The sequence below is a fragment of the Thunnus albacares genome, chromosome 20 (assembly GCF_914725855.1).
Source record: "Thunnus albacares chromosome 20, fThuAlb1.1, whole genome shotgun sequence".
Taxonomy (NCBI): Eukaryota; Metazoa; Chordata; class Actinopteri; order Scombriformes; family Scombridae; genus Thunnus; species Thunnus albacares.
The window spans coordinates 22,654,026-22,680,494 of record NC_058125.1 but is presented as its reverse complement, the minus strand read 5'-3'; the positions used below and the strand labels follow the sequence as shown (position 1 = coordinate 22,680,494).

General features: G+C 38.4%; 1 protein-coding gene and 1 long non-coding RNA gene across 4 annotated transcripts in view; one reads left to right on the top strand and one right to left on the bottom strand.

The window, feature by feature from the left end:
- The first annotated feature begins 3,398 nt into the window (after positions 1–3,398).
- The window catches only part of LOC122971714 (rho GTPase-activating protein 44-like), a 105,392-nt gene continuing 82,321 nt past the window's right edge, over positions 3,399–26,469 (top strand). For both annotated transcript variants that reach the window (XM_044338460.1, XM_044338459.1), the window contains exon 1: positions 3,399–3,750. In XM_044338460.1, coding sequence (XP_044194395.1) covers positions 3,698–3,750 — 53 coding nt within the window. In that variant the 5' untranslated portion in view covers positions 3,399–3,697. The remainder of the gene's footprint in view (positions 3,751–26,469) is intronic.
- On the bottom strand, positions 11,762–17,405 carry LOC122971717. Of its 2 annotated transcripts, none has more exons than XR_006399557.1 (3): positions 17,314–17,405; positions 16,873–17,070; positions 11,762–11,843 (listed from the first exon to the last, which is right to left on the bottom strand). It is a non-coding gene; the product is annotated as an uncharacterized LOC122971717 (long non-coding RNA). The 2 variants fall into 2 exon arrangements; XR_006399556.1 differs by having other exon boundaries at positions 16,873–17,098; positions 17,314–17,397.

Sequence of the window (26,469 nt, the reverse complement as noted above, 5' to 3'; positions counted from 1 at the left end):
TTGTATTGGTTTACATTAGACTGTGTTCCTAAAGTGCTCAGTGAGTGTATACTGTTGTTGTTTTTTACTCATTTAAAATTCTTGTTGGTCCCAGACTTGTTCTGCAAGATGGTCTAACAGTTTTCTCCCTCCTTCCTCCTCTGGGAATTTAATTATTGTTGAGAAACGTTATATTTATTCATTCAGCTATGTGCTGCTTAAATTGTCTTTTCCTGATAAAAGTCAAATTTAAAAGTACAAAGTCTCACAAATATTAGAATCTGCATTAAAAAATAAAAATGATTTATAATCAAGAATAAATATAATTACTTTTGTTTTTGACTTATGATTCTTCGACATGTTATGTATTGTTTTGTTTCATGTTATTTTTCCGTCCGTTGTTGGCCGGGACTCTCCTGAAAAATAGATTTTTAATCTCAAACATGGTTAGTTAAGTGAAGGTTTAGGTTGTTTGTTGTTTAGTTGAGACTGAGCACAATCTCAAGTCAATTTTATGGTTTATTTCTCATTATATAATGATTTAAGGGTCGTACTTTTAAGTATAACATCCTTCATGTCTGTTGGTTTCTTCCTGTCAGATGATTATAAAACACTTGTTGTGTTTTAGAAAAGGGAAACTTTTCATTTGTAGGAGAAAGAGACAAAGTTTATTCAAAGTTTATTAAAAATGCTTTATGTAAGAAGTTATGTTCTCTTCTGACAAGTGTTTTCTGCTTCACCATTGAACTTTCGTATCTTGTGTGTCTGTGTGGGCGAGGTGTTTGCATATGCATGACTCAAATTAACAACTACTAATAATAAATACGTGAGCTTTGACTCTCTAGCGGTTTCTTTTAATTAGTTTTTCAAATGCATACACTCTTAGAAACGACATGTCCTTTTACACACTGATTATTCTTTTCATCTCAATACATTTTAAGTCAAATTGTGTTGTCATTGAACACAAATATGTGCTGAAACTGTTCCCTCAAAGACCTGTTCCAGATATGCTCCACATATCTGTAAGAAAACAGGTACAAACTCCCAGAAACCTGCAAGTCTGCTGCAACTCTAAGATCTTTTAAATCACAGCTGAAGACTTTTCTCTTTGCTGCTGCCTTTATTAAACCAAATTTGAGAGTAAATATCTTAAACTGCACTGTAACTTTTATTCCCCTGTTTTATCTGTCTTATTGCATTGCAGCTTCTTTTATTTCCAATTTAACACTTTTTAATTGTATTTAAATGTCTTTTTACTTTGGCTTGTGCTGCTTTTATATTCTGTCTTGATGCCTTTTGTGTTTTATGTGAAGCACTTTGAATTGCCTTGTTGTTTAATTGTGCGATATAAATAAATCTGCCTTGCCTAAGTGTCTCTGAATCTGTCACAGTTTGGGAGCCTCGTCAAGGCTTCTGCAGCTGTCAGTGTTGTAAAAGATGGTTTTAGACAAATTGTGCCACATGTCCTGCATTGTCATATTGTTTTATTTGCTACGTTTTATCTTCACCTCCCTCCAGAGGGACAGACGATGGCGTCACTGCAGCTCCTGCAGGTCAAACATCACTGACTCTCACAACCACAAGATGATGCTGTTTGCCTGCACAAACTGCACATCTGCACCAAAACCTGCAACACATTCAACCAGCTGTGGTTCACACTTAACATCAGGGACATGAAGATGGAGCTAAACAGGACTTTTAAACATGTCATCAAGACTGAAAATGATGGACATTTAAAGCTTTATTGTTAATTAACAACGTCTTTATGAATATTCAAGCTGACATTTTCTTTCTGTGGTCTATAAATACATCTATTGGAGACTGATTGGACCAACATGCTTGACATTTCAAGTAGGCCTTTCAAATAACAAACCTGCAAAACAGTAAATATTCCAGATGTGAGGTGATAATATACTGTAGGGCAGCCATGTGATGCAGCTGACATTTATCACAACAGTTGAAGGCTTTGTTTGGTAGCCTAATTAATTTGGTTAGAGTCGACTCTGCTCTAATCCAAGGACATTAAAGGTATAAAATTTTAGCCAAAACACATGATTGTGTCCATTAAATTTCTCCATTGCAGCAATATCATTTTTTAATTTTTATATTTTATGTCTTTTATGCAGGGCTTACAGGGGTACTAATGGTTTATTTTGTGAAATGACCATTAATTTATTCATTCATCAATCAAAACTCCATTAAATGATCTCTCTTAGATCACCTTAAATTGCAGTCAGTTTAAAAATTAAAGGCCCTCTACACACCCTGACAGGTGTTTCTGGTTTTTTTATGTGATTAGACGTCTGATCAGGTGGACAGTCGACAAGGGTGTTGTTTGTTTGTTTGTTTGTTTGTTTGTTTTGCTTTAATGGCAGAGAAGAAAAAGAAGAGAATAAGCAACCCATGAAATGAGAAATTAATAATTTGAGACAAAGGAGGTTTAATAAATAATGTGAAGATGTAATTAATAATATAAATAAATACACTTTTATAAAGTAAATTTAAAAATCAATTACATTTAATGTCTTCACTTGCTTTCTTGCTTTGATTGTAAATACTACTAGCCTCTTAATAAACCTTAAAAGTAAGAAAAAATAGTTTTGAGATGAAGGAAGACTTTAGTAATTAATGTGAAGATCTAATATAATTATGTAAATAAATAACAACATAATTGCTTTCTTTCTTTAATTGCAAAGACAATTCGCCTCCAAATATACCCGTAAAATATTTTGAGAGGAGTTTTAATAAAAAATGTTATTATGCAAATAATAATATAAATAAATTACATTTTGTAAATTTAATTAAATTTGATAGAAGAAAATTTACCTCCTAACATACTCTTATAATTAGAAATAAGCAGTTTTAATAAATAATGTGCAGATCTAAATAATTATGTAAATATATAACTACATTTTTTAAAAAGTTGTAACTACTTATTTCTTGAATTGCAAAGTCAATTAGCCTCCTAATATATATGGAAAAAAAAAACTAAATATGAAAACAGGTGTTTTGAGATTAAGTGTAGTTTCAATAAATAATGTTAAGATGCAAATTATAATATAAATAAATAATTGCAGTGTATATTTATGATTCAGTATTATTTTTATTATAATTAATAATGAAACACCATAATTATAAATTTAATTAAATTAGATTTAATGTAGTTGCTTTCTTTCTTTAACAGCAAAGAAAATTAGCCTCCTAATATAACTTTAAAATAAGAAGTAGGGAAAGTAGTTTCAATAAAAGTGTAAATAATGTAAAATTAATGTATTCTCCTCTTCCTTTAATAACCACTTTAATTAATTTTAATTTGGGAATTACATTAATTAAGGACAAATTAATGTAGGCTATGTGGGGAGAGTTCTCTTGGCAGACTACGTTTCCCATGATGCACCGGTGCAGAGCGTCGTGTCGCCAGCGGGCTGTCAGTGCTAGGGGAGAGAGAGGGAGAGAGAAATTGGTCCAGCATCTCTGGAGCAGCGGAGCGGAGCGGATGACAGAGACACACCGTCCTCATCAGCAAAAATGAGGAGAAATTAACTCGACTGTGGCTCTCTCCTGCTTTTTTTTTGTCCCGCCGCGATGCACAAACTGGATGTTTAAAGACTGAACCTCCTCGTCTGCCATAGACCAGCGCGGTGATCCGACTTTATTCTATCAATGAGAGATATGTGGAGAAGCTCTACCGCCCGGTGGTAACGCAGAAAAACGCAAGATGAAGAAGCAGTTCAACCGAATGAGACAGCTCGCCAACCAAACAGTGGGCAGGTAAGAAGCTGCGGTTGTGACATCGGATGTGTATGTGTATGCGTTTGTCGCCTGTTAATCTGCCTGCCAGCGTGCAGCGTTTCAGTCATTCACTCGATGGGCTTTTGCTGCTCAGCTGGTTTGATTTGCACAAAGCATTAACTGTCAGCGCAGGTCACGGTTGCAGTGTGAGCGTTGTGTGATTGATGGGGGCTCAGCGGGGAGGAGCGTATCCGCACATAGATGAGGAGGGAGCGGACATGGTACCCAAGGCGCAGCGCTGCTGCCCGCTGACCAATGAAAGCGCAGGGCGGCCCCGGGGCACCCTGCTGGGGGAGTAAGGACACGGATCACCCAGGGCCACTGACATGTCTGCGATGACATCCAGTGGTGGAGAGTAACTAACTACATTTACTCAAGTACTGTATTTAAATATAATCTTGAGGTACTTGTACTTTACTTGAGTATTTCCATTTGATGCCACTTTATACTTCCACTCTACTACATTTCAAAGGGAAATATTGTACTTTCTACTCCACTACATTTATTTGACAGCTTTAGTTACTTTTCAGATGAAGATTTGACACAATGGATAATATAACAAGCTTTTAAAATACAACACATTGTTAAAGATGAAACCAGTGGTTTCCAACCTTTTTGGCTTTTGACGTCTTACAAAAAGCAGTGTGTAGTCGGGGTCACATTTCAGATGTCTATGAGTTGTTAACAGCTCCACCAGATAGTGATTTTTTCCTCTAAACTTCTTACATGCTGTCATTTCAATAAATGTTCAAATGATCCAATATTTCACCAAAATCAAAGAGTAGAGGAAAAGTCCAAAAACTGAAAACAGATTTGTGTATCAGAACTTTGTTTTTTCTTCTTTTCTCTCCCATTAATCATTTCATGACCCCTCAGATTTATCTGGTGACCCTTTGGAGGGGCCTGACCCCTAGGTTGGGAACCACAGAACTAAACTAGGGTCATGTCTAGATGGTTACCCCATATTTGCCAAACTCCTGCAAAATTTGTACGCGTTGTTCTTTCATTGTGCTTGTTCTACAAAATAATTATGTTTTATGATATGATAACCATAGACTAAAAAAATAATGGACGTAGTCACCGTGATGTCACCCATTGGTTTGTAGACTCCTGTTCTGAAGCCTTGAGTTTACATTTTGATTCTCACCATCTCAGATTTTTGAGAAGTCAGAAGTGACTATATTTGGATGAGAGGGTGGAGCTGACCCCAACGCTAGTGGATAGCTGCTAGCTTAGTTAGCATGGTGCATTTACAATCTATGGTTAACTGTGATAATGCTCATGCTAATTTTTGAACTGTAACTGTGGCGGCTACGGCTACACCTATACTCAATGAATCTGGGGTTATGCCATGGTTATGCTACCTAACTAACATTGTTGCCAAAAGACAACTTTTTGTACCAGGCTGTAAACATGTTTATTTCCGCTGTAAAGTTGGGTATTGTAAAATGGGAGATTGACTCACTTTTGGAGCCAGCCTCAAGTGGCCATTTGAGGAACTGCAGTTTTTGGCATTTCCGCGTTGGCTTAATTTTTCAGCCCTGGAGGTTTCCACTTGGTGACACACAACCATAAATTAGCTAACTGTATATAAAATAGTTGAAACTAGCTCCACCTCCAGCAGCTACAACAGTAACATGCTGCTCTAACACTGATGCTTCAGTATAACAGTATTACATTAATATTCCTGTCTCAAGGAAAGACTTTTGTTTTAAGCTAATCTGCTGGAAATAAAAGTGTATGTCTGGACACTATGTTTTAAAGGGAATATTTTGACTTTTGGGGATGACATTTAGTCACTTTCTTGCTAAGAGTTTGATGAAGACATTGATGCCACTTTCAAGTCTGTATGCAGAAATATGGTGCTATAGCCAGGCGATGGTTAGCTTAGCTTAGCATAAAGACTGGAAACAGGGGGAAACAGGTAGCTTGGCTCTATCCAAAGATAACAATACAAACAAAAACATTAAAACAAACAAGTAACATGTTAATTGTTACATTGTTAATTTATTTTACTAAGCTCAGCTAAGCTAAGCATCTCCTGGTTCTAGCTTAACATGTAGCGTACAGATACTAGAGACTACACACTGGTATTGATCTTTTCATTTAACTGTACAGTTATAGTTTTGAGTCCTGAATGACACCAAGAATCTGACTTGGTTTTTGGATTTCAAAGACAGGGAGTGATGATAAGGTTTTTCTTCTTTTGTGCAAACACTAATTGACAGTCAGAATGATTTCAGTTTTGTTTGTATTCAGCTGAAGAAAGTTCAGTCATATTTAATCACTGATTTGTTCAATGCACTTGCTGAGAGTATCTTATAGGACTGTTAGTCTCTTGTTGACAGATGTAGGTAAATTTGGGTGTCATCTGCATATTCATGACAGGTCATTAAATAACTTTTAAATGCTGAATAAAAGAGGCCCAAGGATTTAACCTGGGGAACTCCAATAAATAATAGTAATTTCTATAAATAACTAGCGCATGTACTATATGGTGAAAAAAGCTTATTTATGTTCCTCCAGTATCTATAAATCATGTGCATTTTAGTGTCTTTCTTTGACTACCTGCACACATGAATGACATGAAAATACTACAGTGCTGCGGCTCTTAGTTGCTTTTAAATATATCCAGATTATGAATAACAGAGTAATTTTTGAATATCTGTGTTGCTCTGGAAATTAAAACAGTTTTACAGCTGCTTCTTTTGTACTCAATATTTCTATCAAAAGTCTTTCTTGGCTCAGGTAAATCACATGACTTACAGTTCAGATTTTTTTGTCATTACAGTGAAATTGGCAAACAGCACAACATTGTCTTTGGAGGCTTTGGACACATATTTGTGTGTTGAGGGGTGAGGAGGGTCCCCTCCTGTACATGGGGTCCACAATCTCTAGCTACACCCCTGGGAAAGCCAGCTACAACTGATCATTGTCTAAAGAAAAAAGACAAAATAACTTTTGGTGTTTGGTGTCGAGCTTCCGAAAAGCTTTTTTTTAATCCTGGAAGTTAAAATCCAAGTATTTAGTGCCTCACATACTGTACTGTTCAAACATGGTGACACGTCATGGTTGATGAATGTAGAAGTGATTAATCCTACTAAATCCTGACTGCACGATGCTGCATCAGATAGTATGCAAATGTGAAAACACTTTAGATTAATGTGCTTAGGTTTATGTGATTTATTTGTTATCAGTGCGTCTGTTTTTTTTCCCTGCAGGGCTTGATGCTACAGATAAATCTAGAGTTTGTTAATCTCTCAGTCAGGACCTGAGGCTCGCTAAATTATCCACCAAAAAGTACATAACCCATTTTGGCTCTCATAGTTTGACGACGTGCAGTTTATCATGAAGGAAAGTGCAACTCAACCCCTGTATCTCTGCTACAGAACTACAGAGAGGTGAATGGGAGTTTTCTGTCAGGAGGTCACTGGTGTTGTAGCTTCTTTGAGCCCCGAGGCTAAATGGGATTGTGCTTCAGAGGAATCCCGTTGAATTCCAGTTGAAGAGGTGTAGCTGCAGCTCAGTTTTCAATAGGTGCTGTTGAGTCTTTGTCTCTCCTTCTGTTTGTCAACCCCACCCTTAGCTCGTAACTGAAAGTCAATGTCGTGTGTCAACACTGCGCCCTCGGCAGTTTGGATCAAATGTTGTCAAACCCTTCGTAATTGTTGCATAACCTACAAACAGAATCACTGTTGAGTTTTTCTCAGGCGAGTCAACAAAGAGGATTAGAAAACAGGTTGATTTGCAGCCTGTCATGCATAAAGTGTGAATTTTTGAGGTTTTGTGAGTTCATCACAACCTGGGCCGCTTGTTTACTTTGCTGTCGGCTGTAACTGACGAGGCTGGCACACCAAGAGGATTTTGTGTCAAGCTATCTTGCGCCTTGCTCGCCCACACTCAGACTGCAGGCAGACAATCAATGAAAAAGGTATTACTGCAGCTAATGCCCAGCAGAGTGGACTTGGCAGAGGTATCAGAAACACCCGGAGGACGTTTACCCATAAAAATTACTGGGATTGTTCCTTACCGGAGCTCTAAGGGACAAAAAGCTGTAGTGCACTTAAGCAGATAAAACCAACCAATCATTTATTAGTATATAAACAAAAATGTGTGTGTGTATGTGGTCTGTCATAGGCTACTTTTGGGGACAAATCTCAGATTTAGGACCAGTTAATTGGTGACAGCTTGTTGAACTTGGGACAAAAGCTGTGTCCCCAATTGGGAAAAAGCTGATTTTGGGGTTGGTAGGATTAGGTTGAGGTTAGGTTTAGGCTAGTAGTGGTGATGGTTAGGGTTAAGTAAAGTCTCGAGGACATGAATGTAAGTCTATGCGAAGTCCCCATAAGTGACCACGGTCTGATAGGTGTGTGTGTGTGTGTGTGGTAGGCCAGGTGCTTGTTTATTTCCTGTCATCTGCTTGAGAGCCGGAGCACCAGAGCCCAGCGAGGCAGAACATCCCAGTAATGAGTTTTAACCTGTATCCTTAGAAGCAGAACAGCAGGGCCAATTAGTCATATTTAGAGGGCAGAAACTCCAACACGACGCCTGACTGCTGGCCACACAGGTAACTGGTGATATCTCCTGCGTGACCTTGGCAGCCCACATCACCTGTTTGTTATAAGGCTCAGAGACTTCATTTAATTGTGACCTTAAATCCTGCACTACTGGATTCAGAGAAGACTATTAAACTACACCAACCAAATACAATCAATGATTTAAAGAACCCTTAAAGTGAAACCATGTAACTAATAACATGTTCTTCCTCTTAAAAATGAAACTTTGAACTCATAAACAATAATAACTCAGCCTGACTAATGTTGGCTCTTAATGGCAAACTAGAAAGATATTTCTGTGTAACTGATATTACTGAGACAGTCCTCTGTTCCTGTGCTGCTGTGAACACTACTAGAGCTGATTGGTTGATTAATTGATCATCAGAAAATGAATTGGCAGCTATTCTGATAATTGATAAATCATTTCAGTTATTTTTTAAAGAAAATAAGCCAAACATTTGATGGTTCCAGCTTCTCAAAACTGAAGATTTGACGTTTTTCTGTTTCATATATGACAGTTAATTAAATATCTCAACCTTTTTAACTGTTAGTCTGACAAAACAAGCTGTTTGAAGACATCACCATGGCGACAGAGAAATTGCCAATGCCATGTTTTCACCTTTTTTTAACTTTTCGTAGTCTAAATGATTAATTGACTTATAAAGAAAATAATCGGTAGATTAATCTAACATTAAATCAATGTTTAGTTGCAAACCTATGCACACCGTTGTAGCGTTTACTGTTAGCCTGTAATAGCCACTTGTTGCCAGTAGGGTGATTTTGTCATAGTTTCAAGGTTTTTTCCGTAATAGAAATGATTTGGAGCTGATTTGCAACCAGTTGGATTTTTCATTCTATATTAACGATGTCAGTAATGTATCACAAGAATTCATAAATACTTTAATTACATGTTTTTTGAGATCTTGAGACGGCCACTGTTACTGCTACTCACAACCTTTTTGTGACCCTCTTTCTTTTGGTATGATTCACGATACAAAAATGATATATCTATAATTATATACCTCTAATCAGTTTGCTTTGGCACTGATGCTGTATGATTCAAACTCAACTTTGGGTGTACCAAACTCTGGATTTGTCCTGATTTATGATAATTTTGGCATCTTTGAGTCATTTTTAGATTTTCTGCACCTGACAACAACGACAGTTTGCCTTAAAGCAACAACCAAAAGAGGAAGAGTGAAATGCTCATATCATGTGTGATTCATCTCACTTTTCACAGTTTTTATCACAGATTTTGCCCCAATAGAAAAAAACATTTTCAATACAGCGAGTCAAAATACTCACAAAAGATTTCTATAGATTTCTATTTATTGTACATCCATCATTGTGATTTATTAACAACACATTTTCAATATATGTGGGGAAATCTGGTTCTGCATACTTCTTGTTCCATGTTCATTTCTAAATATATTGACTCTGGTACGAGTGTCTCTAAATCTAATTTCAGTAATCAGTAGATCTAATTGAATTTCATTCAGTTGTTTTGTTTTTCTCAGTGTATTTACTTAACTTACTCACATGTGTATTTGTTCCACTCACATTTTGGTCCAGGGATTTGATTTGGATTGTGAAAAATGGAATAAAATGGAAGTTTATTAAATTTATTTTGCATTTCTGTACCATTACAATGACAGCTGGAGCTTCTAAAATGTTCCTCTATTAGCCTGTGAAGAAAACACACATGAGCATCCTCAAACTAATGAAGCATCTCCCCCCAGGACGACATTGCCGCATTGCTCCAGTTAAGGATATAGGTCAAGAGAGGTTCAGACACAGTTAAATTCATCTCCAAAACAGTCAGCCTGCACCATTAATCCTGTGTAATGCTGCGTAAACTGTGTGACTGAATGAAAATGTGTAACTCTCTGTGAGCACGGCGAGGTTATGGCAGGAAGGGGACAGATCTAATCCTCTTTTGGCTCTGTCACGTCTTCTGCAGCGTATTTGGCCGGACTGGCCGCGGACCAGCCCTCTAACCCTGAATGTCACTGACTGACTGACTGAGTGATGAAGTTACACCATTGGTCAGACGGCCCAGTGTTGGAGTTTTTCCCATTGGCTGTCACTCTTTCAAAATGATTCAGTGCAAACAGTTTTCTATTGTCATCAGGGTGCGTTTACAGCTCCTCTACAGTCATGTCATGTCTGTCTATAGTCATGCAGCCCAAACCTCCAGGAAGTGCACCAAATTGACATAGTGGCCAAACTGTGTAATTACAACCTTCTGCTCCGACGGGGGCCCAAAAAGCATATTTCCCTGCATACAATCATGGGAAAAAAGGAGAGACATTTTTTTGAGCATGACAATCCCCATGATATGACTCATTTCACTACTCGACTTTGATCCATTCAGTCCAAAAACATTTGGATGTCTAGACAAGCCACACAGTCACACATCACACGTAATTTTATCCCCATTCAAGTAAGCTGAGGGCTAAACTGGAAGTTAGTCAGCTCGGAAATCTCTGTTGCGTGTGCTCTGCCCATTGAGCGCGTGCAGTATTTGTTCATCCTGGTAATGTCTTCACAGCAGGAAGTGGCTTCTTTGGTTTTATCTGAGCAACTCTCATAAGAATGAACAGGGACCCGCCTCCAACGCTGCATCCAGTTCTTATATGGTGCAGCCCCGAGCCCAGTTCACTTTCTGTGAGACTGAGAGTGAGAGCAGCCCCGAAATAAGTTTTAAAACACACATTTACCGACTGAAGCGTCTCACACGGAGGCGCCGACACTGAGAGCGCCAACCTGAGGAAGGTCCGTGGACACAGTCGTGTTTCACATGCGCACTATTAAACAGGGCACTCCAGGACTGTTAATACATCACTTTATTAAGTTTTAATAGTTTTCAGACAAGAAAGTAACCATTTAGATTCCCAATACGTGGTCATTTATGTGAGAATTGAGCGTCGTCTTACTGTCAAGACGACTGTTTCCGCGTCTTACATGTGTTTTGTGTCTTTTCCAAATGAAGCACTTCTGTGTTCATGGTAAATAAAATAAAAGTGATGCAACAAATACATTTACGAATGCAAACTTTAGACACATTTACACTCAGCATTAACAATTAACTTGATAGTTACTGCATTAAAAGTATTTTTCTGTGTTATGGGTAAGTGAAATAAAATATAAAACATATAAAAAAAAGCCTAAATCTTAACTCGACCCTTCGTACAATCTGGTGCAATGCATTTATAGTATTTTTAACGTTTTTTTTTTATGTGTACAGCATCTTGAGTTACAACTACTGTATGAAAAGTGCTATACAATTTAAAAAAACTTACATAAAACAAACATCTTAAAAATGCTGCAGTATTCATGTCTGACCTCGTCTCGTTCATCTTCTTGTTCACATTTTTCTGTTTTGGTGATAAACGAGACCGGTCGTTTTTTTTTCTTGTTGGTTTGCAGACAGACGAGATTTCTTAATAAAAGCAGAAAATAGATGTGAATCCGGGTCCGGCAAAGGAAGCTGAGGAATGTCAAGGTGAGATAAGACTGAAAACAGAAAAAAAAAAAATCAATTACAGAGATGCTAGAAAGTGGATTTATAATCTCCGTCAACAGGCTTTGGAAATGGTTTCTTATTGTCGCTGTGTAGCATTCAAGCTGCAGGCGACAAGATCTCAGAAAGTATTGTTTGTATTTGCTCAAACACATTTCATTTCAGTCCCTAAAACCATTATCGACTGTCAGTCTGTTACAGCTTTGATGATTGAAGAGAGCGCGGTAAATTGCATGTTTTTTCATAGCCACAAAACAGGCCTTCCCTTAATGGCTTCATTATTTTTGGTTATTCGTTTCATGCATTATTCTTTTCCCTCCCGTCATATTCTGGGCTGCAGGAACAATCAGTAACTTTCTGATTGATGAATTCTTGTGGCTTTATTTCCAACGCTCCTGTTTTTCTTTGGTCCTTGACGGCATTTTCCGGCTGGTTGTTACTTTCTGCTTCACTTCAATGAGACCTGAGGAAGAATTCGTGTAAACCGGCCACGCTTGTTAGGTTTTTATTCAACGTCTTATCAGCAGGAGGGAGGAACATAGGATGTTTTGCCCTGCGGTGGCCCGGACATGCTCACAGACATCTGCTCCTGTCTGTGACAAGGTTTAATCTGTCGGGCAAGAGGCTGCTGCTCGGAGCAGGAAGCAGAGCGGTTTGATGCTGAGATCCATGATTAAAGCAACAAAGTGCAGATTCTGTTAGAGATTTTCCCCCCATTGAAAGTCTAAGTGACGTCCTCAAATTCCTTGTTTTCCTGCCCAACAGTCCAAAACTCAAATATATTTGTCTTTAATATCCTGTGTGACAAAGAAAAGCAGCAAATCTTCACATTTAATGAGCTGAAACCATCAAACGTTTGGCTTCTTTACTTGAAAAGGGACTGAAACAACAAATCGATTATCAAAATTGTTGCCGCTTTTCTCACAATCGACTGAATTGATTAATCAGCTCTAATATGTTGCCCTTAAATAAGCATATCTGTTGTTTTGTGATAAGTTCTTTCACGATGTTTGGACAGTTTTAGGTAGATTTGTTTGATAATCATTGAACAAAATCTCCCAATAATCAAACAAAAAATAATTATTATTCATTGGACAATATTTCTATATGATTGTTTATAGTTACTAATAATAACCAAGCAAAAATTAATAAGAATTAAGTAGAGCTGCAATGATCAGCCAATTAATTGATTAGTTGCCAACTAGTAAATAAATCTAAATTTAACTATTCTGATAATCAATTTTAAGAAGCAGATTTCTGATTCCAGCCTCTTAAATGTGAATATTTTCTGGTTTCTTTAGTCGTCTGTGACAATAAACTGAATATCTTTGAGTTGTGGACTGCACAAGACATTTGAGGACGTCAGCTTTGGCTCTGGGAAACAGTGATCGCAACTATTTCACAATTTTCTGGCATTTCTTAGACCAAAAAAGTAATTTATCAAGAAAATAATCAACAGATTTAATCATTAATGAAAGTAGTTGTTACTTCCAGCTGTAGAATGAAGGAGCGCTAGTTGTGAGAGAAAGAAAGAGTCGGTGAGGTGAATTAATTTGAAGTTGTACCGCTTGTTGTTGCACTTTCAGACCATCGACCAAAACTAATTGACCAATTTGTCAGATCTGAAAAATTCAGCAGCAAAACTGAAAAAAAACAGTGAGAGAAACGTGGAGAATAATCAAATGTACAACTTTTAATACAACTATAGTTTTATTGTAAATGTTTTGTTTGATTCTCAGGAGATTTTGTTTAATGATTATGAAACAAATCTAAACCGGACTGACTGAGCCTTCGCAGACTTGAGTCATAACATAACGAGACACATGAGGTGCTCACTGTGATTACTTTAATGCAGATTTAATCAATATTTATATTGATTGTGCCGAGCTGAGATCTGCTATTTTATTTTATATTCTTTGTATATATTTTAACAGAAGATGCATGTTCTGTAAAATAGCGGTGCCTTTTCATCCCAATTAATGTCGGATATGGACCAAATGTTTTACATGACGCTGAAATAAAGATAAAAACTAAACTTTATATTCATGAATTAAGTAATTCATTCATACAGGGGAGCCCAGTGAGAGCAGCATCACAAAATTAATAGATGTGTTAACGATGGATCACATGACTACTTGTATGTGACTCTTTATTGTCTCTCTCAGCTATTTGTGTTGGTTGTTGTGACAAAGGCTGCAACTAACAATAACAGTTATTTTCATTATCAGTTAATCTTCCTCGAATTTTTTTGTTGAATTGTTTTGATCTGTAAAACATAAAGAAACTGTGAAAAATGACAAATTTCTAGAGTCCAAAGTGACTTTTTTGTCCCCAAGAAGTTGAATTTACGATAATATAAGACAAAGAAAAGCTGCAAATTCTCAAATTTCACACTCTAGAACCATCAAATATTTGGCATTTTTGCTTAAACAATGACCAGAACTATTCATTAATAAATAGTTTGTCATCGCTGAACTTCAGTGTTTTGTTCTTAAAGAGAAATTCTCCATTTGGCAACCTGTTTGGTTCAAATAAAGAGCTCCCATCTTGTATATACAGTATATATAAACTTTGGATTAGTACAAATGGCTCCATAGAGGCAAACATAAATTATGCTGATCTGTTTTTTATCCTCCTCGGCTGCCGGGCCATTCAGCTGAGAGATAATGAACTCATTTGTCAAACACGGTGCGTGTAGTCCTGCTTGTATTATGTGTCGAGTATGTGTGTGTTCCACCATCTTTACGATTTGATAATTGATTGCCCTTTATTTGGAGAATAATTAGTATTCATAGCGAGGCTGCTTTAGACACTAAACACGGTGGGAACGTGCGGTCCTGGGAGCAAAATGAAATAATTCAGGTCAGTATTAATGGTGGCCCGGTCTCTGCACGGCCGCCACAAGCTGCTCGGGGGTTAAAGGGTAAAAGAAGAGACAGGAACAGGACCTGACACGGATGACATTATGTTTACAGCATGAAGTGTTGCATCTCTCCGGGCTCCTCGGAGGTGTTGATTCGCGCTGGGAGGGAGAGGTTTTATTAGATCATTAGAAGCATTACTGTCCTCCAGTGGATATGTACACAAGGGCTCAGTGGTATGGGTGTGTGTGCATGAATATATGAGGCTCATCTACCTGTCCCACTCTTCCTCATTAATCATGATGAGAGTGTGTTAATGATGAATTCCAGCGAAGAGTTTAACTGCAACTGCTGGTCTCACTGTAAATATGAGTCTGTGAGGGATGTTAGCAGCCTTAAAGGAATAGTTAAACTTGATTTTTTTAGAGAGTGAGATGAGAAGAACAAAGTCAATTTCATGTCTGTGTGTTGAGCACAGAGTTAGAGTCAGTATGTGATTAGTTTAGCTTAGCATAAAGACTGGAGGCAAACATGGAAACAGCACCTGTTAAGCTCACTTATTAACATATTTTTTTCATTTATTTAATCCATACATGAAAAGAGATGTAAATACCGAGAGCACAGGATTTGGTTTTGGTCTCTGTAGAGACATGATGGCACCCGGCAACCTCACTCTGACAACAAGACTTCAGGACAGAGCTGCAACGACTAATCAATTAATCCATCAGTCAGTGGAATGAAAAATAATCAGCAACTAAAAGTCATTTTTAAAGCAAAAATGCCACCAAATATTCCCCAGTTCCAGCTTGTCATTTGTGAGGAATTGCTGCTATTCTTGGTCTTGTGTGATAGTAAATTCAATATGTTTGGATTTTGGACAGTGAATTACTTCAGAATTTGATTTTAAAGAAACTGTGACAGACATTTTTCAATTTTCTGGCATTTTTTAGACCAAACAATTTATTTAGTAGCAGTCTTATATGTCAGGAGGCTGCATAAAGTCTCTGCACCCAGCTGTTTTTTTGTTTTTTTATACTTGTGTCATGTGTGGATTACCCAAACTATCAATAAGACAACATAAGAGAGAGGCAGACATGTTATTGAACTTTGGACAAAGCTAAGCTTCCAGTCTTTATGCTAAGCTAAGCTAACTAACTCCAGCTCATTAATGCACAGACTTGAGATTGATAACGGCTTCGCTCTCTGAAAGAAAGCAAATAAGAATATTTCTTTATTTATCATATAAAGTCAGATAAAGATGAATATGACAAATATAAATATTTTTAAAGGCTATGCACATCCATGATAAACCCACACAGGTGATTGTAATTATTTTGGCTGATTAGACCTCATGTATACAGACTTTGCTAAACTGACATCTCCCTGACTCTCCCGTTTCTTAATTGCACAAATGACATCTTTATCATTCTTATTAGTAGCGTAACTCCACACAACTTCAGTTTCAGCCGAGTGAAAACACCTGTGTGGACGTGCGGCGCCTTTAAAGATACTTCAGTGCTTGACTTTTCATCCCACGTCCTCGCTCACCTCTGACGTGTTTGTCTTTAACGCTACTTTGATATTTTGGACCTCAGGTCTGGACTGTGAGCTGATTAATTGGTTGACCTTTTGGTTTTTGTAGCAATTCTCAGTTGAATTAAATTGGATTCAGCCATGCATTTAGTAAAAATCATAATAAGTAAACTTTAAGCTGAACTATTAAGCATTTTTATACTAAAAACATGATCTGAAAGAGTGAGTCACAACTTTTTTAATCATAACTTCCATGCAGTCGGCGGCTGCAGATTTAACCAGCTATATTGGCCAAATTTACTCAGGTTTAATTAATTTACTTTCTTTCTATGAGTTTGCCAAATAACAAAAATGAACTCTTGTAAATATAGTCTTTGCATGCTGGTGTCTGCACTATTTATGCTCAGCCAAAGATTGCTTCCTCGAGAAATAAACACCAGTCTGTATTATTTAGAAGATGGAAAAGATGGAAAGTGTATTGTGTAATTTTGTTGTTAAAAAAAGTGGTGAGTCTGAAATAAACAGTCTAGGTTATGACAGACTTTAAAGTACATAATGGTTTTAGGACATTTCCCTCATGATTTGATCCGTTCTGTTAACTGAGCAGCCTGAACTGTAATTTACTCACCTCTTCACAAAAAGACTTTTCCACCTCTCCTCTTCTTCTCCAGCCATCTCAAAATTGACACTGATTCTTCTTCCTCTGCTTGCCTCACACACTCATTTACCTCCTCTGTCTCCCTCATTCTTCACCCTCCTCTCTTTGTTGACGTCCTTTGCAGTCTCTCCAGTGTAAACTTAACTTTATGAAAGCGCAGCACCTCTTCTGAAATGACAGTTGTGACAGTTCTGCCCTGAAGGTAATTAGCATAAAAAGAGGAGATGATGACAAAAATAGCCGACACTAAGGCTGAGGTGTGTGATTATATATTCACCTTGCGCAACACTGAAGCTCATACAAATGAATCATGTTTCAAATTTAATGACTTAATGTGGTTTATGATCCTGCAGATCAGCAGTAGACGTTTTGGGTTAAGGTCTAAGAGAGGAATAAAAAAAAAAGCCTCACAGACACATTTCTCACTGTCAGTGTTCTTCTGGGACATCAGGTTTGTGGGTGAATCCAAGGAAATCACTAAGGGACATGTCGTCGCCAGTGGAGCGTTATCGAAGTCACTGGAGTGCGATGATGGAGACGCTGCTTCGGGTTGTTGTTGAGCCACAGAGGAGACGACAGACAGACAGACGCCCAACCTCCTCAGTTCTTACTGCTGCTGATGACAACATGCCGTTTAGAGAATAGTTTTACTTCTTTACGAAGTTGGGAAATCAATTAATCAGCCGGTTTACAAGCAGGGAGGGAGGTTTTACACTTTTAAAACGGTCTTTTAAAGTCCAACTGAAATTAAACTGCCTTTTTTTTGTCTGCTGTAGCTACATATCTGCTCTGTTAATCACTTGTCCTGTGTTCTCCTTTGAGAAAAAATCAGAAACAAAAAGGGTTTCACATTATTTCGATTAAATACCGTTCCGCCATCTGCTTATGTTGCTGGAGTTTGACACAGCAAATCAAATCTTCTACCATAGTCAGAGCAGACGGTCACACTGAGCCTGATTGCATCCTGCTACACGAAACAAGAGCCACAGACTCTGAACAACAACCCACATTAGTTTTCCTGCTAAAGTCTACTTCTTGTCTAACTTAACTTATTGAATGAGCTGCCAAACAAGCATTCACTGGGGAAAAGTGTGCAGCTAACATCAGTTAGCAGGCTAGATGGCTAATTCAGCTGCAGCACATTAAACATGTAAACATACCTGAAAATGTCACTTTGGTCTGGTTAGTTGGTTAGTCATCAAAATCCAACACACACTGACACAGTCTGTCCATGACTTGTAGCTACAGCAGTTTGTTTACTTTGTCTCCGTTCAGTATGATGTAACACCGGTAGCCTGCCAGCTAAATGTCAATCAAACTAATCTCGGACACGACTGTTTTTCTTTATTCTAATAATAAAAAAACTATTAAAGGGGTCATATCATACTATTTGTGATTTTCTGTCATTTATACACTGTTATAATGTTTGATGTCTATGTTAAATAGGGTCAAAGCTCCAAATCTAGAGGTGTACGTATGTAAAAATGCCACTTTCAGGTTAAAAAAAAGCCAGGAATTCAGCCTGCCATGAGCACTTCGTTTGCAATGTTACCTCTACTTCCTCCTCGTGATGACTTCAGATTGTTTGCCCACAGTTTGTTTATGTAGCTTTCGGAGCCAGAGGAAGCCTCCTGAAGCCGGCCAATCAGAACGGAGTGGGCTCATAGGGAGGCGGGCCTTAAAGAGACAGGAGCTAAAACGGCCTGTGTCAGACAGAGGCTGAATTGAGGGGCTGCATAAAGAGCCAGTATAAGATAAATGAAGAGTTTTTGAACAGTAAATCATGCAAAGATATTCCAGTAGAGCCCCAGAATATAAATATAGATCTGGAAATACATTTAAAAACATATTCACATTATTTTTGACCGAAAAGTGAAGTTTTTGACTAAATGTGCTTTCAGTTGGACTTTAAAAATGTCTTTTATTCTTCATCCTCATCTTTTACCCGGAAATAAGCAGGAAAGTTTGACAATAGCCTCTTTTTCATTTGCACATTCATCAACTACTCCAGCTGAGATGTTGCAAGTTGTACGAGGCTTCAGATGAACCTGATGACACTGCTGTCGGGTGTGTCTCTTTTATTACGCTCTTCGTTACTCATAGCAGATCCTTTTGCCAGCGCTTTTACTCATTGTTCTTAACTCATTGGCTGGCTTTGACCTACAGACGCAGAACAGATTTTAAAACTCAGAATAAAGCGTCTTAGTGGATCCTCTCTGTTGGCTCACGTTTGTCCGATGGCGTGTTTATCTGTTCAAGATGTATGTAAGAGATTTACTCCTCTGATTATAATTTATCGTAAAGGTAAAAGAAAGGACAAAGACAAGCAGCATCACAGTCAAATCCAATAAATAACAATAGAAATAGCCTCAAAATGACCTCTCAGCTCAGTCTCAACAAATATGGAAATGTTGGATCGAATTGTTATATATTTTAAGTATAGTTACTGTTACTTTGTCCATTTCCTGCACATGGAAAGAATGAGACAACACACTTTATCATCTTGTCCATCACGTGTTAGTCTTCACATGTTGATGTTCACATTTGGGCTAGAAACGTTTGTCGGTTAATCGATCATTCAACAGTTCTCAAATGTGAGGATTTGCTACTTTTCTTGGTTTTATATCATTTTAAACTGAATATCTTTGGGTTTTGGGGCTGTTCATTGAAGTCCCAAACTATTGCCACACACTTGGATGCTCACAATTGTCTAAAATATTGTCTAAATGATATAATATAAACTGTGGATTATTTTCTCAATGAAACAATTAATCGGGTTGAAAAATCAGGAAATAGTAAAAAATGCTTGTTATAATTTCGTAAAGCCCATGGTGTCATCCTCATGTTTTGTTTAATCAACTGTCCAATATCAAAAGATATACAGTTTACTATCATGAATGACAAAGAAAAGCTTCAAATTCTCACATTTGAGAATCTAAAACCAGCACATTCTGACATTTTTGCTAAACAAAATGCCCATTATTAGTTTTCTGTCGATCAATTAATTGCCTAATAATTGCATCATTGCAGGTCTACTAAGATTTCCCTTCATTGTAACTAAGGAGCCCAAACAAGAGCAGCCACATAGTGTATTTGATGTCAGCACAAATGAATATAGACAGAAAACAAGTTGGCTGCAGCCCACAAGTCCTGTGTGTGTGTGTATGTGACCGCATGGCGTCCTGCGACACACCCGTGTTGCCATGGCAACCTGGATCCTTCAGTTCTGTTGACGCTGACGTTACCCACCCGGCTACAACCACACACTCCACCTATCCTGTGTGTCAAACTGAGCTGTCCTGGAAACATTAGCTCAACAGTGTCCGGGTCCCGCCTCGCTTTCAAAAACAGCCTGCAGCCTCTGTAGACCATTAAACACCCTCAGCTGAAACCCAAGTGCTTCATCAACATGCGAGCGGAGCCTGAACATGACAGGAAATGACATCACGGGCGGGGGAATAACACTCCCAGAGCTCTTGCAGTATTTTCTCTGTTGTAATGGACACTAATTGGGAGCTTGCTATGGAATATGAATTCCACTCAAGTGGTCGCGTCTGATGCAGGCACGCTGATGTCTCATTCGGAGCTGTCAGGCCGAGTGTAGCCGAGCTGCCAAGTGAGGTCCCAGAGAAAACACATCGCGTCAACATCCCGGAGTGCTCGTGTTGATGAGGGACAGTCTGAGGCAGCCATGGGTAAACATTTCTAAACCGTGATGGAGTGCAGATCGAGGAGATGCTGTTGATCTGTTTGAACTCTCCAAGCAAGTTGGAGGCAGCACAGTTAAAGGATCGGTTCCGGTTTTTTCAAGTCTGTCTTAATACAATACTGCCTTTACCTTTATGTACGTGGAAATGGGTCAAGTTGGTATCTTCCAAAATTTCCTCTTTTTTCCTCCAGAATGTTCCTTGTCAAGCTGCGGTGGAGGGATATCTTCCAGTAGTCGTGTGTAGATTTGTTGCAGGAAATGGCATTTTACTCACATGTTAAATATATAACTACATGCTGTGCATTTATTTATACTTTTACACTGACAGTTTTAGCCACAACCTGCTCCATTCAGGATCTCTCAAAGGAAATCTCTGGAACACATTATCTCGTTGCTTGTTTCTTTCAGAACACATCAGATAAACACAGATATGAACCATATTCATGTCTTATATAGGCGCAGAGGTGGGAGCAAATTGAAGTCTGGAGTATAAGAAGAATAGCTGGAGATCGACACCAAAATGTTCTAAACACAAAGCTGGTGCAGGCTGCTACCAAAATATTAGTATCCAAAAACACAGACTACAAAAATACTCTAACTATCAAATATAGCTGTGCAACATCAGCAAACGTACACGCGACTAACAAAATGTATCCCTCCACCACATAACTTCATTCTGTGGAAACAAAAAGAGGGAATTTCGTACTAGACAGACTGTAACTTTAGGTTATACCGACTCGGTTTAGCTAACTCAGGCTGCTGAAGCATCGTAGTAACTTCAGCCGAACTTTGCAATGCATGTTGTGGATTTTGTCCACCATATTTTACAGTGTAGTCGTGTTCCAGGATGAAATAGCTTCAAGGCCAGCATACAGAGCACAGTGACCAAAACCCATTTCCATGCACATATTGGCACATCAGCAGGACAGACATGAAAATACCCGAGCCTATCCTTTAAAGGTAGACTTTAGTGGCATCTAGCAGAACAGACTTGGCAGAAATGTAATATAATATTCATAAGTATGTTTTAATTAGTGTATAATCACCTGAAAATAAGAAGCATTATGTTATCATCAACTTAGAATGAGCCCTTTATATCTAAATAGGGCGCAGAGTCTTCTTCCACGGAGGCCGCCATGTTTCTACTGTAGCCCAGAATGGCCACCAAGGGGTATTCAATTTGTTGCAATGTGCAACCTCACTGCTAGATGCTACTAAATCCTACGCACTGCACCTTTAAAAAGAGAGCAAACTGAAATTAGGAGTTCAGTTGATGGAGTAGAGAAGCCGTCCTCGTCATTTACACGTTATCTTGTGTAGCTGGCTTTCGAAGAGCCAGACTCATTCGTTACCCACTCTAATGGGAAAGATTTGTTACTCCACTCTTGTTACTCCCCTCCGCCTCAACATATCCGTCTTCAGAGAGATTTTTCACTCCCTGCAGTGAGAGACTTTGGCCTCGTACTTTATGTGCAGCCTCTCAGCGGAGAGTCATTGAGTTGAGCCATCTCAGACACAGGAAAATGATGCAGCAGGCTTTGTTTTCATTTTCAGGGTTTATTATTTCAGTCAAACACAGATCAATTCAATAGACAGTTCAAAGACAAAGCAAATGCAAATATTGCACAAATTACATCATACTGTTGCGAAGATGTAGCTTGGGCTGATTTCATTAAAATGGAAGTTTGGAGGTCTATCTTCATGGGGTAATTTATCTCTAAAATAACAGTATGAGCCTCTTAGTGGTGAAAAAGTTGCCTGGTGGTTGGAGGAATTATTTTGCATGTCATCTATGTTTGAAACAATCAACACTGATTGTCATGACTTGCAAACATGTAAATCTCACTTGTGGTAAAATATAAAAACACGAATGCTCACAGTGTGCTACCACTAAGTCACAAATATGGATAGAGTTTGGTTGGAAGAATATAACTTGGTTCTTCATAACACCCCACATCAAAAGCAGACAGCCAACCAGCCGGCAACCATGTTGGAGGCTCTGTTGCGACCTGGAGGCCAACTATACTCATGTTTTCTGGAGCTGCACTAAACTAAAGCCTTAAGACTATTAAAGACATGATGGGATATGTCATCCCAAACAACTGTGCTGAGATGTACCTTGGGAACATTGAGGAGGCTTGCAAAGATAAGATAGATATCTGGCAAAAAACAGAAAAGCTATAACAAGAAAATGGCATAAAGTTGATCCTCCAGGGAAAGATCTATCTATCCGATGCAAAAGTTGACCTACTTGCTGAGACTTGAAGGAAATATTTTTGACAAGAACTGAGAAAAGTTGATCTTTTACATGAAACATGATACCGAACAAGTAACTGAACTGGAAAAGAGAAAGTTTATACATGTCTAAGTTCTCCTAGACAACTATTTGTTTATAGTGTTAGATTGTATGTGCTCTCATGCTGTTATGTCCAGATCTGAAAACCCAATAAAAAATTTAAGTATAAGAAATAAATAAAGGCACAAATCCCAAATTCCTTCACCAAACAATCCTTGTACAAAAGTCTGTCTGCTTGCTTCATGTCCAATCAGAAGAAAAACACTCCGGCCAGCTGTTTGAAGGTGCGGCCAGAAAGCAGCTGATCTACCTTCTACTGTACCTGTTGCTTTGTTGCCACCACTCCTATCTATGTCTGTTAAACTTTAATGGGAAGTCAAGCCCTCGGAGCTCAGGTGTCACTGTCACAGCCTCACAAGCCTGCGGTGTGAGGCGAGGGGCAGGGGTGAAGAGGACAACTTCACATGCATAAAGGGTGGGGGATTCTGTCTGCATTGGTGTTGTTACTTTGATGAATAAAGTGTTTTGTTGGCATCACGGTTAAAGGATAAATTATTGTTATTATAACAAATCTCATGAAAAGACCAAAACCAACAATGAATCGATCCTAATAAAAGTATTTTTCTTCTAATCTTGTCCAAAAACTATTAAAAACACATCAACGAGCCACACCGTCGCACTGGGTGACATGTTCCTTTATTACTATGAACACAAACACTGTAGTTTATTTTGGCTCAATCCCACATACGCCGTCCTGCTGCCAGAAATACTCCAGTGTGTATTAATCCACTGCTAAAAATAGTCCCCAACAAATACACAAATTATTCCTGTTTGAGTAATGTTTACTAAAAAACTACAGTGACAAGCTATTTTAGGAAATTACTGAGCCTTAAGATATTCCAGCTGAGCCTCATTACAGAAAGATACACCTGAAAATGTGCATGTCCTCCTTAAGATATTCAATTCAATGTTATATGACAAAGAAAAACAGCAAATCGTAACATATGAGAAGCTGGAACCAGAAAATGTTTGGCATTTTTGTTTAAAAAAGGAATAAAACTATAAGATTATCAAAATATTTGCCAATTAATCTGAATCAGAAAAACTTTATTGATCCCTGCAGGGAAATTGCTTTGTTACAATCGCTCAACACACAGTTAGGAAACAGGAAGTAAGTAAATAAAGAGGTAAAAACTACTATAAAAGTAAAATAGTAATAATGATAAATACACAGTAAGAGAATATACAAATGTACAAATGCAAATGTGCAAAAAATAATGTGTGAGGTAGAATCACAGTATGGACAAAAAAAGCAAAAATGTGCAAGTAAATTAACCGTAATGTGCAAAGTTAACTGAATGAAAAGTATAATGTGGGTCAACAGTAACAGTAACAGTAGTTTAACAGCAGAGTACTGATGGAGATGTGCAGAGTAAGTGATTTACAGTCATTTAAAGGTAATGTAGTAGTGGCAGTAGATTGTGGAAGTTGTACAACTTTAGCAGAGAGAGGAGAAATTGTATATCTGGATCACAGGAAGGAAGGAAGGACCTCCTGGGGGGTTCAGTGGAGCACTCAGTCATTCTGAGTCTCTGGCTGACTGTGCTCCTCTGGCTAACCAGAACACTGTGTCGAGGGCGGGAGACGTCGTCCATGATGGAGAGGAGTTTTGACAGCATCCTCCTCTACACGCAGAGGGTCCAGCTCCACCCCGAGGACTGAGCCGACCCTCTGAATCAGTTTGTTGAGTCTGTTTGTGTTTGTGTATCGATTGACTGATCGATTAATTGTTGCAGCACTAGACACTACCCTCCACTCTCACCCCGAACAACAGTCAGGGTTAGGGGTTTAGCAAACTGGCCAATTTAGTGAATATTAATTCTGAGAAAACACAAGATGCCGATACGAATGACTGTCTGATGATGAGTCTTGGATGAGTGAGACAGTTTGAGTCTACCTGAGGGGAACAGAGGAGAGCTGGAGAAACTTCCCTCTCCGTTTCTTACCTTCACCCCCCAGCATGCATTCCTCCCCCCAGCATTAACTCTGTCAGGGACCTCCGGCGCTCCTCAGCCGTAGATCACTTTAATAAGCCTCGGCCCCACACAGCCTCGTTTCTATGCAGGAATTCCATGGCAACAGTTGAGTCATTTGCTCCGGGAGCTGCTGAGGTGATGATGTCAACATACTGATAGTGTAGCTGACTTAACCAGGTGTAATGATGACGGAGGCTGAGTGTGTCTAAGGTAATTCTGACTGTAGACATTTGGCTTTCTCTGTTTCACACCTCTTTATTTATTTTACGCCTCTGAGATTCTCTAATTGTCGTATCACAAACACACTAGCAGTTAAAATAATGTTAAATGCTTATTAATGCTTGTTCAGGTTTGGCAAAGCTGTTAATCTTTTCCCTTTTAACAATCGAAAATCAGTCTTTCCTTCTCTGCAGGGGCACGTAAATGTCTTTAGTCTGCACACCTCGTAAACAACAGCAAAGCTGCTAATGTGCTAACTAAGCTTTTCAGCCCAAACCATTGCAGTTGTCCACAATAAAGTGTTATTTTTGGCCTGTACTGGGTGAACAGAGCTAATTGTTCCCATATTAAATGGAATAGATGAAAAGATTCTGCTGCTTGTTTGGAAGTTCACTGAGTCAACCGGTAAACTATAAAAAGTGGGACAAATTCAAAAATTAGTCTGGATGTGGATGAGCTTTACCTTTAAACTCTTTAAGTCTGACTGTCACATTACTGTCACATTACTTACTCACCTGCATCACTGCTTAATTTCCGGTGATTGTCTTATTGTCTGTATAGTAGTGAAACTGTTGCTGTGCTTTCATTATAGACATGACACATAGATAACTGTATTTAATAGCCTTACAAGTGAAGATTAAATATTGTTTTGTTATCAAGCCACATCAGCTGTAAACCTGTACAGATAAGTGCTTAGAAGACAAACATCAGTAGGTGTGTAGTACCTTTTATTAACAGTGACTACAAACTTTCTTTAACCTTAGCTTAGCTTAGTTAGCTTAGTGTAGCTGCCATAACCACGATCTTTCCCTAAACTAAACAACACCACAGCTTCCATGCACAGATATTGTATAAAATGGAGAAGTTGAAACATGTTGGAATTGGATGTAAAAATGTTGCTGAACATTATTCAGGGTTTTGCATAATCATCCAATATCAGCACCCTAGTCTGGTGAAGTTTCCTAACATCTGTTGTAGAAAATGTTAGGATTTAGGGGACGCTAATGGACAAAACCAAACCTTTAGAGATACCAAGACTAGGATTTGCATGTCCTGGAGCTTCTTAAGAGGCCAGCATACTGCTTGTCGGATAGCTTCAGAAACGACCTTCTCCTCACACTTTTCCGATGTTGGATTGGTTGGGGCTGCGTTTGACTGTGTCAAAATATTAAAAAAAAAAATGATCCTTGTATTAATCTGACTTTTCACTCCACCAGAAGAGGGCTGATAAACACTTGATATCTGATGTAATCATACAAACTGACCCTCAACCTGCACTCACTAACTTTTTTTCTGGAGCTTTTAAC